At 40.8% G+C, this 12,254-nt stretch overlaps 1 protein-coding gene across 1 annotated transcript; it reads left to right on the plus strand.

The window, feature by feature from the left end:
- Positions 1 to 3,116: 3,116 nt before the first annotated feature.
- Positions 3,117 to 11,981, plus strand: hapstr1b (HUWE1 associated protein modifying stress responses b). The gene is made up of 4 exons (XM_061830655.1): positions 3,117 to 3,529; positions 9,378 to 9,458; positions 10,066 to 10,341; positions 11,359 to 11,981. The coding sequence occupies exons 1-4, from the start codon at positions 3,331 to 3,333 to the stop codon at positions 11,607 to 11,609; spliced, it is 807 nt and encodes a 268-aa protein (XP_061686639.1). The 5' UTR covers positions 3,117 to 3,330; the 3' UTR covers positions 11,610 to 11,981.
- The last annotated feature ends 273 nt before the right edge of the window (positions 11,982 to 12,254 follow it).

Raw genomic sequence — 12,254 nt, forward strand, 5'->3', positions numbered from 1 at the left:
AAAATTATCCAGCTCCGAATGGTAGTTATCGGGATACTCTGATTTTTGTTGAAAGTGCGACATATCGTTCTATATCAGCCAAGGAAGATCGCGTTTTATTTCAAAATGCGACATATCGAGATCTTATTTTGAGCAAAATGGGACATAATTTCGTTCAATCAGCATGCGCTGCTGAAGCAAGCAGCATCCAATCAGAATTCGTCTAGAGGGAAGTTCCGGTATCTTCCACATCATCATCCAAAATGGCTGCGCCCACGTTTGAGAGCGATGCTAATGCCGAGTTTGATTTTATGTACGAGACACCGGAGAGAATGAAGCTGGGAAGGAAAACAAACCCAGCAGAACTGGGGTCAGAAAAGAAGAAGCGCTTGCTATGATAGTAGACCCTATTTTTTCTCTTTGTGAAGTTGACCTATTGTTTCCTTTTTTATCACATTTGGATTTTCTTTTACATGAATTCTATTTTTAATAGAATCTACTGATGTGTGAATCAGTCATGTTTCTTTTCTACTTATGAATTGAAAGAAAATAAAGGCTTTTGATCTTTGTAGATTGTTTTTGTTTACACTGAAAAATATCCAGTACAGTCAGTAGCAAACCTTTTCATTGTTTTGCCATGTGATACATTTTACCATGTTTTTTTATTTGGATCCTTGGCATGCATTTTTGTCGATTTTATCTTTACAGTGTTTCTTGCTTTCAAGCTGAACTAAGTCTTGTATTTTGTTTAGCAATGTTTAATAATATCAAATAAATGAATCAGTGATTGTGCTGGTTTACTTGCAGGCTGTCCCATTGTGAGGGTGCTTTTCCCATTTAATTTTAATTCTTTATGAAATTATTGCAATTTAATACTTCAGTTCTCATCCAAGTACCATTGTATCTGAATGTAATAAACATACTCTTTTGTCTATGATTGTGTAATGCTTGAATAGTAATTTTGTTGTTCAAAATATTTCACCAACGATCATTAATGAATGAATAAATTTTTATAATTCTATGCAATCTTTTTTTTTTGCCATTTTTTATAAGGAAAGTTATCGGCTATGACTTAAGAAAAGTTGACATTAAAAGGAAATCAACACCCTTGGAGTAGACTCAATTTCTATCTATGAGCATTATGAATACTGTTATTATTACTACAGACTTATATCCTATTCTGCAGTGTTCTTTCCCCCGACAGCGACAGCTATAAATAAAATCAAAAGAAAGCAGACTCAATGAGTCAGATTTCAAACAGTGAATTTGTGAGTTTGAAACTGATTTCATTTTGGAGATGTGTGTATGAGATCGACTACCTATTTTTTTTCTGCTGGTATCCCTCGCAACCTATATTAACCTTGGTAGACTGGTTTGAAGCAGTTTACTTTCTTAATGATCTCACATCGACTTATAAACAAAATTAATCAACTGAGTGACACAATGCCTGCAGATGTCGGATTGCAGAATCGCATACAGATACACAAAATTAAAATGATGTAAACTCAGCCTTTCCAAGACCTCATTCTGAAGAAACAAAAAGTTTCTAAATAACTGAAAAACACCTTTTTAAAAGAAATTCGCATTTTTTCATCTCCTTTTTCAACATCTGACATTGTGAGCTAATTGTGAAAATTGTGACTGGTGACTGACCCTTATTTCTGATACCTAACTCTCTAGATGTGGTGGTCATGGGCTTAAATATTATTTTAAAATGCTTGAAATGTTGAAAGGCAAATAGTTTTCATGATTGCCTATCAAAAGCAACAGATTTTTTTAAAAAAATGGTTTAAGTCGAAATTTGGATATGTCTCACTTTGCCAAGAATAGAATGTTTGGATATGTCTCATTTTGGAGAAAAAAGGAAATTTGTCATCAAAAAAACTCGGTGAATATTAAAGCCAATATTTTTTTTGTAGTATGGTGTTTAGTTACTTTTTAGGATCTCTTTCCATCCCCCAATAGTTAGAAACATAAATTGAGTTTATTGTTTTCACTTCAATACCAAGCCCTTTTCTCAAAATGAAAAAAAAAAAAAAACGGATATGTCTCATTTTGAAAACAAACTCTTCATACATTATTTGGAGACTTTAGACCATAAGTGCGATTGTGAGCGTGAATTTTTTTTATCTCTATGTGCCCTCTGATTGGCTGGCAACCAGTTCAGGGTGTAACCTGCCGCCTGCCTGATGACTGCTGGGGTCGGTTCCAGCACTCCTGTGACCCTCGTGAGGATAAGCAGCTCAGAAAATTGATTGATGTTATTCACTTTAGGTTATTAGAATGATGTTTGTTCCAATACTTTTCCTCACTTGAAAAGTGGGTTGCTTCAAACAAAAGGTGCTCTCTGTCCTGAGTTATTTAACACATAGAGGTAAATACCATAAAATAAAATCTGGAATTCTGGATTTTTGTCTCATATTCAAAAATGATCTGAAACATAAAAGTCCTCAGTATCCCAAACAAAACAAACAAACAAACAAGCAAAAACCAAAAGAACTGACCTTGGTGTTCGATTATTTTGAAAGGGACTGTCAAGGAAAAAATATGTTAATAGGAAAGAGTGTGTTTGCGATCAATCTCCACTGAAGTAAATGTTGATTTATTTATTTTATTCTACCGATTTAAAGTTACAGCATTAAACTCTGTCGCTCAATTTAACAGCTCGTGCTTAGCTTGGTATTATATCACGAAATGCACAGTACTCTCGCTCAAAAACGAATTAATTGGCCAACAAAATCTCTCACGAAGTCGTGGCGTCATCTGGGCATTAAAGCTTTCTACAAAGACACGTTTAATAGCCGAAATATACTAGTTCTTCCGCTTATATTTCCACTTAGGAGAGAGGGAGTCGGACTTTTGTACTGTGTCACGTTTCCACAAGCATCCTGCTGCCCCCCGCCGGACAATGCAGTAAAGCGGTTTGCAAAAAGGCGAATTTTCGGGAGTGGGGGCATGGTCGCTATTTTTTTTTCCACTGCTTGTCAATATCAGAGTTTGTGTTTGGCTCGCAGTGTCACCGCTTATCCAATCAGATTTCATTTTCGGCTCGGCGAGCCATGCTGAGATGTCACCGTAGCCAATCACCTTTCGGTGCGGAATTGAGCTGGGCGGGGCTAAACACAGAAATTCTTGTGTTGTCATTCTAGTGCGGTAGTGTGTGTGTATATAGAGTAGCTTTAGCGGACTAGACTGACACATGATGCGACGCTAGCGGAAATTATCCGCGTTCCCCCTCCTCTTCGCACCGGAGGCTTGCGGAACATTATTCTCTGTCTAAAAGTACCGAACAAAACACACCAACTACAGGCGAATCCCTACGAATCGAGCTTTCAGGCTAACCCGTTAGCCATGGAGGAACGGAAGGAGGAGGGAGAAGCCGAGATCCAGGAGCACGGCCCTGAGCACTGGTTCTCTAAGTGGGAGCGCCAGTGCCTCGCTGCCGCCGAGCAGAGCGAGCCGCTGGGCGACGAGGAGACTGAGCAGAACCAACAGAAACTGTGGCACCTCTTCCAGAACTCGGCCACAGCTGTGGCACAGCTTTACAAAGGTACGAGCTATGATTATGGTGACAGGCGGTGGTGATGAGGGAGGGGGGGGGGCTTAGCTTATTTTATGCTAATGCTAGCACTGGCTACACAAAGGACACCGGCTAACGCAGGCTAGCTGCTGTTTAGCCACTTTAAATAAACGCCAGGCTGTCAATAACGCCCCTTTTCGTATTTTGTTGTCAATTTTAATCCTTAATTTTCGTTAATCTGATTTTGTATACGATTTAACCAGGGCCGCGGTTAAGGCTCGCCTGAAATCGTGTAGCCGGCCGGTCAGTCTTTTTTTAAGTAAAGTGTACCCGCACAGAAGTCAGTGAGTGGGAAAGGGTGGTTTAAAATACACCACGCATCCACACGAGTCTGTTCATATAATTGAGAAGGACATATTTCGGTACTCGGCTGTCTTCTCAATGCTAAGCTAATCTAATGGTACGTTGCGGTCATATGAGCTGAGACCAAGCCAGCCAGGCAGCCCTTGTCCTCCCTCCGCCCGTCTGTGACTTGAAATATTGTAATTTATTACGGTGAAGCACGCATTCAGCAGCAAGACTCGAGCGGCCTTATCTTTTTTTTTTAACCCACCAACCACAGTTTGGTTCATAGTAGTGACTGTCGTAAATTATCAATATGTCAACCCTTTCTATTTACAGAAATGAAGGAACCAAGAACCCCAAGCGATCATAAGCAAGATGGCAGTCAAAAATATTAAACCATATTGGAATGGCCACTTTGACCTGATTACAGCGCACTAAGAATTTTGAAAATCGGAGGGGGTCCAGAGAAATAGATTTATTTTGGAGAAAAAAGATCTTGAAACATTTTTCTGCGTGACATTACAGATAGGATATATTTAATTAGGAGGCAGGGGGGTTCCACAAAGGTTACTCTCCGACTATCATATTGCTACTATGATCCCCAAACACTTTTTCAAATTAATTGGTGACAGATGATTTGGTTTCAGATGCACCAGAAATGTACATTCGGTGAATGCCTTCTAAAATTTCTAAGAATGGCCAAGGTAAATTTAGGTCCTCCCCTACATAAAAATAACTTACCGTAATTTCCGGCCTACAGAGCACACCTGGTTATAAGCCTCACCCAATACATTTATAGAGGAAATACCATTTGGTACATACACAAGCCGCACCTGTGAAAAAGCTCCAAGTGCCCACATTGAAACATGAGATATTTACAAAGAAAAACAGTACACAGAGTTTTCAAAGTTTTAATGTCTTAGCTTAGCATAACATAGCAACAACACGGTAGCATGAGCAGGGCTGGTTAAAAAAAAAAAAAATTAAGCATACCAGTAAAAAAAAAAAAAAAAAACAGCCGGGGCAGGTACACAGTAGCAACATGGTAGCACAGCACTAACAGGACCGGTTAAAAAAACCATACCTAAATCACTGAGACACGGCAGTAACACGGTAGCAAGACAGTAGTGCGACGCTAACACTAGTGTGGTAAAAATTACGGAAACACACCAGTAACACAGCAGCAACACGCTAGCACAGTGCTAACAGGGCCGGTTTTAAAAAAAAAATAATAATAAAAAAACAAACAAACAAAAAATACCAGTAAAAGATCCTCAGTACATATATTCCAACGGTCTCACTCTTACCTTTTTCACTTGCGTGCCCCCTTGTGGCTGTTAGGGAAAAAAATTGCACAAATTAGCCACATCACCGCATAAGCCGCAGGGTTGAAAGCGTGAGGGGGAAAAAAGTCGCGGTTTATAGGCCGGAAATTACGGTAGTCTCTTAGTCGAGATGTATCACTTCAACAATACTTCCTTAAAGCTAGGGATTGGGAAGTACCGATACCAGGTGTAGGGCTGATTCGGGCCCTTTTCAATGTCTCTGTTACTTGTGAAGCATGTCGCTCCCAGCCACTGATACTGAGAGGGGGGAAAAAAATTCTTATCAGTAATTGGCGCTATACATCAGCAAATCATGTGCATCACAAAGAAAGTTCTTAATTTATATTATCTGTAAGTTATGTTAATATAAGTTTTATGTACAGAGCTCCCAAATGGCCCAGAAGGTTTGTATTTTCTTATGGAAATCGTTGACTTATTACGGCCGTAATGCTGATAATTCCAGATATTGGGGAGTAAAAAAGGCCAGCGTCTGACATTACCATCCCATCTCCTTTGAAGAGCTGCAGCTGCTTTTATTTTGCCCCCCGGTTGCCAACTCGTGGAAACGAATGCTATCTTTGCGTCCTCTGTCAACGCATTGTATGTCACTGATCATCGCTTCCATACTTCTTAACATGCCTCTTACAAGTGTCACGAAGAGGGAGGAAGAGTGGATGGGCGAAGCCATGGTAACTGTTAAGCGATCATCTCATTAAGACATCAATGTCAGTGATTAGGCGGTGCAGTCCACTTGTCATTTAGTTCTGGCCGGAACTGTTTATAACCAACTTTGAACAACAAAATAACACGCCACTTAATAGGTGTTTAGAAAGAGAACTGTAAGATAATGTCCACAAAGGACTGAATTTGAAATTAATTAGTACGTAACTTTAAAGGGCTACTGTCATGAAATGGATAATTTTTAGTATGTTATTAATTAAAAAACGTCAGCCAATATGGGCCCATGTGTTTTTTCACCATAAAACATGATTTTGACGTGTACAGCTTTTTGTAACTCTCGAGGGATTTGTTTTCGAGAAGAAGCAGGAAGTGACGTAAAGGACAGCAGTGCCCGCAAGTGGACTCGTTTGTTTCCATTAGTTTTACCTCCGGGAAGGTAGCTTGTTGTTTCTTCGTGTTAGCCGGCTCATTGCATTGCTGGACATTGCTTGAACACTCGGGAGAATGGATTTCCCTTGCATAAGTTTGCAAGAGACCCGGTTCGTTGTGAAAAATGGATTGCACGGTTGCAGAGGACGAGAGCTTCGTGGGTTCCGAATTACAGGTAGGTGTGTATAACGCTACTAAAAAAAAAAAAAAAACAATAGTTTGTGGCGGACCACGTAATCGGTCTCTCATAACATAAAAGATCCGCGTACGAAATATGTCGATGTGCGCGTCGGACGGCTTTGGGCTGCTGTCCGGACGGCGGCAAATCTGAAGAACCCAGCCAAGAATGCCTCACTCAGCCGCGTGTGCGCAGTAATGGGCATTGGTTTGACGGTGTTCATCGAGTACTGCGGCGGCTATGAACATCCCCCTAAAAGCAGCACGGCTCTGCTCTACTATATGCCACCACGGCTCCGAAAATCAGGAACACCGGCTGAGGCGCCGCATTTGGCGGTCACGGCTTCTGCGAAGGCTGCGCGTCGGGCTTTGCGGACGGGGGCGGCTCTGAAGAACCCAGCCGAGAATGCCTCACTCAGCCGCGTGTGTGCAGTAAAGTGCCCCGGCTCGACTGTTGCTCATCGCATACTGTCTGCGTCTGAACAACCCCCTAAAGCACCACAGCTCGGCTCCATCATAAGCCACACTGGCCGGCTGCGATGAACCGCGATGGCTCATCTCTGCCGCGGAAGTGAATCGGACGGGGATGCGGTTTGGCCGTGATCACATATCATCTGAATATGGCTTGAAACAATAGTGTAATATTGCCCCGAGGGCTCGAAAAACTAGTGTAATATTGTCCCAGTAACTTCACTCGGTTGTGTGGTGTTCTCCTTTTCGAAAAGAGCTTCCGTGTCAGAAGAGGCGTGTTCGTCTCCCACAGTAGGGTGCACCGCGTGTTTTCACTGCCGAATGTCTGAGTGACTTCACAGGTGGAGAATGCAGCCAATATGGCGACCACTTGGATATCGTAGAATGACACTTCTGCAACTTTGCCCATGGATGACGCGCTCTCCGCTCACATTTATTTTTTCGTATAGACATTGAAGTGAATAATGTTATGTATTTTTCATTACAATATCTATTTTAGAATGTTTATAGGGATGAGACTTAGGCTTTAGGGTATGGGTATAATGACCCCTAAACATTATTGGCATTGCTATTCTCCAAGAATGACAAATTGACATTTTATTTCATAGCTTTTAACAAATACTTGAAAATATTAATACATTTTGACCCACAATTGTTATGGGGCAAATTGAACCAGTGTAAAAACAAAAAAACTTAAAAAAAAAAACCCACCATTTTGTTGCGTATACAGTGGACCACTGCATACTCATGCTTTGTTCCGTGCGGATTGACCTAAAAAAAAAAATTTCAATATTTTTAATAATAATAAAATATCCTATTGGGGTTCAAACTACCTCTTAAAATGCTTACTGGTTGTGTATCCCTTATTATGCTAAAAGTTTAGGGGATTTACACTTGAATTCCCCCCTCCATTGCCACCATATTTAAAGGGGTGTCAATTGTCCGTAGATATTTAGTATTCGGGGTCTGGTCCCTAGCCCCTGTCAATGTCTGGGGGTCCACTGCATATATATATATTTTTTGTCTTTATAATGTTAATGAAATTAACATTTAATATATTGACCCAGCAGAGACCCCTCTTTTTATGTTGTGGGTTAAATGTATGTTTTAAGAAAAATATTTGATCATAAAACTCAACTTCCATTGTATATTAAATATAGTAACCCAAATATATGAAGTAGATTAAATTGGCCCGAGTTTTCCTTTAATAAAAAAAACACTTTATTCCATCTCAGTTTTACATGGTTTCATCTGTAATTTTTAAAATTTTATTTCTGGGATATTCAAAATCTTTTTAAATGATGGGAAGAAAACCATGAATAAGTAATAGCTGTACTAAATATTGATTGAATAATTGGGTTATTAATGGTTAAAAACCCATGTAGACATTTTGAATGCAACAAAGACAGACATAGACGCGAACATAACGTGAAGGGTTCAAGTAAATACTCGCGGTTCATCGTCTTTGATCAGATTTAAATCCAAAGCATTTGCCTTAAACATGGGTTGACTGACCAGGCTACACTTGTGCGCCAGATGTTTGATGTTTGTAGCCCACAAAAACAATCACATATGTCTTTTCTTAGGAGACTGACAGATGATCGGTTGCACAGACCTACAAACACTTGTTTATATTTTCGTTCCTTAGGGCTGTGTGTGTTTCTTTCAGCTTGTCCCTTTCGGGGTCACCACAGCGTATCATCTCAGATGAACGGATATATGTTTGGCACAATTTTTACGCCGGATGCCCTTCCTGACACAACCCTTCTTGGGGAGTGGAGGCCCGAGTCGGATACGTAATTCATTAAAATTTTCATTCCAGGATGATTTTTTTTTGTTTGGTTTGCATGTGTTCCATCTGATGTGCGTTGCTTACACTAACAACATGGCTGCGAACAGGGAGGAGCTAGTTTACAAAAAAATATAGTGCTCCTCGCGTAGTGATTTGATAGCTGTAGTTAGCAAATTTTTGGACCATTTGTCACTTGAAAAAGTAACTAACACTTCCTAATTACCAGAAACCTTGAGTAAAGTTATTTATCCACAGTTTGATGTCAGGTGTATGCTTTTTAAGTCGTTTACACATTTTGTGTATGATAACATAGGTGATTGCACTGAACACCACCACGATGTCCATTCGTATGCTTCAAAGATGATGTTTCAGCCACATGTTGGACTTTATTTTTTTTTTTACCCAAAGTATGTGCTTCAAATCCACAAATATATGGCCAGGTAAAAGTTGGCATGCATAATTTGATTAAAGAGTCAATTCTAAGAGGAAACTTATTTTCACATTGCCTGTATTATTGATTGTAGATATTAGATTTTTTTTTTTTTGTAAGGGGTCAAAAATTTAATAAAAATGGAAGTCAGGTTTTTATTGGTGTCAGGGGTGTGGAAAATATTTTCATTTGAATTGTGTGTGTGTGTGTGTGAAATGTGACTTGCAGACAGAGAGTGCCAGCAGCAAGGCCTTTCTCTCTGGGTGCCCTTCCAGAATGCAGCCACTGCCGTCACGAACATGTACAAAGGTCAGTAATAAGGCTTTCACTGTAAAGTTGTTTTAGAATTGATTCTCCTATTGACTACAAGGTATTCACCGATTATTAATTAACTGCCACTGATGGCTTTAGAAGTCAAAATATCCATGTTAACTGGTAAGGCTGGCAGTGAATGAGTTAAAATAATGGCTAGTTTTGCTGCCATCTATCTCTAATGCAATGCTTCCCCACTGCTGGCCAAGGCATACAAAGCAAAACTCATAATGCATAAATTCTTTACATTGTTTTTATTATTAGTCTTTTTATGAAGTACAATATTGTTGAATACGGTTTTACATAAATAGTCTTTTGTTACTGACCTTTTCATTCTAAATTAAAGTTGTGAGGGAAGGCACCACTGTAGTTTTTTATTTCAACTGTCGGTGATGTGGTCCTAGTGAACGCATGAAAAACCGTCGACTGGCAAGAGGAGCCGTCGTAATAATTATTTGATGTGTACATTGCTTATGAGCTTCTGTCAGAGTGTGCTGTTGACTTTTTTTGACTATGGATTGTGTTGGTTAGTTCTTTTAATTGGTATTGTTCATGGTGGTGGTTATCATAAAAAAAATTGAAGAGCATTGTTGTTGTTGTGCAGAAAGCATGGAGGCCCGCCAGCGCAGCTACGACCTTGGGTTCCAGATCGGCTACCAGCGCAGGAACAAGGAAGTGATGGCCTGGGTGAAAAAGCGGCGGAGAACCATCCGTCGTGAGGATCTCATCAGCTTCTTGTGCGGCAAAAACCCCCCTCCCAGGGCAGCCCGGGCCCCTCCCCGGGGAGCCATGGTGGCCGCCAGCCGGCCGCCACCGCCCGAGACGGGCAGCTCCGTGGAGACTGACCTGCAGCCCTTCAGAGAGGCCATAGCCCTGCATGGTCAGTACAGATATGCTCGCCATTCAACTGTTTCTTTCCCCCTTGTCAGCATTTCAAATTGATGTTTATGATAGTCATAATCTGAAATGGCTCTCAATAGAGTCCAGATGGATGACCATTCTGAAATTTGTCCTACAGTTTAATTGTGGCATTGAGAGTTATACATTATTTACTTAGAGAAAATGTCTACACTTAATTGCATTCATTTTAATTTAGACTTGTCCTACTATACCACAATGAATGTGGTTGTTCTTCTTGCCAGTTAATCATGATAACTTCCACCTTGCACAAATGAAATAAACGGACTAACAAGAAACTATACAAAAAAACCTCAATTTCCCAATCTGTCATAGTGAATAGAATGGCTCCTTTTGACTAATTAACTCTTCTGTTTTTCATCGCAACAATTTTCATTGACCCTAAAAAGTACAAATGGAAACAAACGAAAAATATATATATGTATGCTGTATTGTCATTCATGATTAAAACATACGAAGAGGGAGCATAATGACATCTTCCATCCACTTTCTGAGAATGCTTATCCTCACAAGGGTCACGGGAGTGCTGGGTCAAATCCCATTTTAGTTCAGGCAGGAAGCGGGGTACACCCCCGAGCTGGTTGTCAGCCAATCACAGGGCATACAGAAACATCCAACTGTTCACACTCTCATTCACGCCTACGGGCAATTTAGTCTCTCCAATCAATACCATGTTTTTGTGATGCGGGAGGTGGCCAGTGGGAGTGCCCAGAAAAAGCCCTCCCAGGTACGGGGAGAACATGCAAAGTCCACACAGGCATGGTCGGGATTTGAGTCCCGATCCTCAGAACTGTGAGACGGACGGGCACTGTAAACAGTTGTCCACCGGGGGCCCCAATGACAACATCAGGAGCTTAATCCAAACGTAAAAAAAACATTCAAAATATCAATTTGACCTTCAAAATAAGAGGAGCTTTAACAGTAATTTTCACACTTGTCCCATAGAAATAATTTCACAAAGCATTACTACCTCCCCCAGGTCTCAGCGGCGCCATGGCGAGCATCTCCGTGCGCTCTTCGGGCCAACCGCCGGGCTCGCCCACCCACCCGGCTGTGGCGCCTCCCCACTGCCGTCGCCGCAATGGCCTTCACGACGTCGACCTGAACACCTTCATAGCCGAGGAGATGGCCCTCCACCTGGATTCGGCCGCCAACCGCAAGCGGGGCGCAGCCCCCTGTGGCGATGTCATCACAGACTCCCCTACGCATAAACGCAACCGGATGCTCTGAGGCCGACGTGAACTGAAACTCGCCATCCTAGCTGAAATGCTACGTATATTTAAAGTGAAATACTATACTTTATTTCGACACATGCTCCGTTTTCACTTGCCTTTCAGTGTGTGTGTCCCATGACTTTTGGTTACCGAGCAACACATGCACTATTTATGTTTACACTCGTGTTTACATTGGGAGTAACCCAATACATGCGCCCCCCCCCTTTTGTTTTTAGTTCACACATGCTTTGTGTACAATTTATGTAATGTGTGTAAATAAACATGTAGGTGCTGTTATTATGTGGTAAATATTGTAAAGACAAAAAAGAGAACGGGGTTGTCCATGTACAATAATAACCAATTATAACAATAAAGGAACTACACGTGTGGTGCTTAGTTGTAGTCTTTTAAATTGGGGAAAGTGCAAAAAAAATGTAACAAATTAGCAAATTCTTACACAGCATTACCGTATTATGCAAAGCCCTGGTGGAATTAGTATCCCTTCATAAATCAATTTTTTTTTGTATACGCTAAAGAACCCAAAGCATTTTACAACTAAAAGTACAGGAATCCCCCTCTCACTGCTTTATTCACAGGACGTAGATCCACACAGTTTGGTCTGGTTTCCTCCCACATCCCAAAAACATGCATTAAATGGAGA

The sequence above is a fragment of the Syngnathoides biaculeatus genome, chromosome 9 (genome assembly GCF_019802595.1).
Source record: "Syngnathoides biaculeatus isolate LvHL_M chromosome 9, ASM1980259v1, whole genome shotgun sequence".
NCBI lineage: Eukaryota > Metazoa > Chordata > Actinopteri > Syngnathiformes > Syngnathidae > Syngnathoides > Syngnathoides biaculeatus.

Coding starts and splice junctions, on each gene's coding strand:
- hapstr1b (XM_061830655.1), top strand. CDS start 3,331: ATGGAGGAACGGAAGGAGGAGGGAGAAGCCGAGATCCAGGAGCACGGC. Junction 9,459..10,065: donor CGTCACGAACATGTACAAAG/GTCAGTAATAAG, acceptor GTTGTTGTGCAG/AAAGCATGGAGGCCCGCCAG. Junction 10,342..11,358: donor AGAGGCCATAGCCCTGCATG/GTCAGTACAGAT, acceptor TACCTCCCCCAG/GTCTCAGCGGCGCCATGGCG.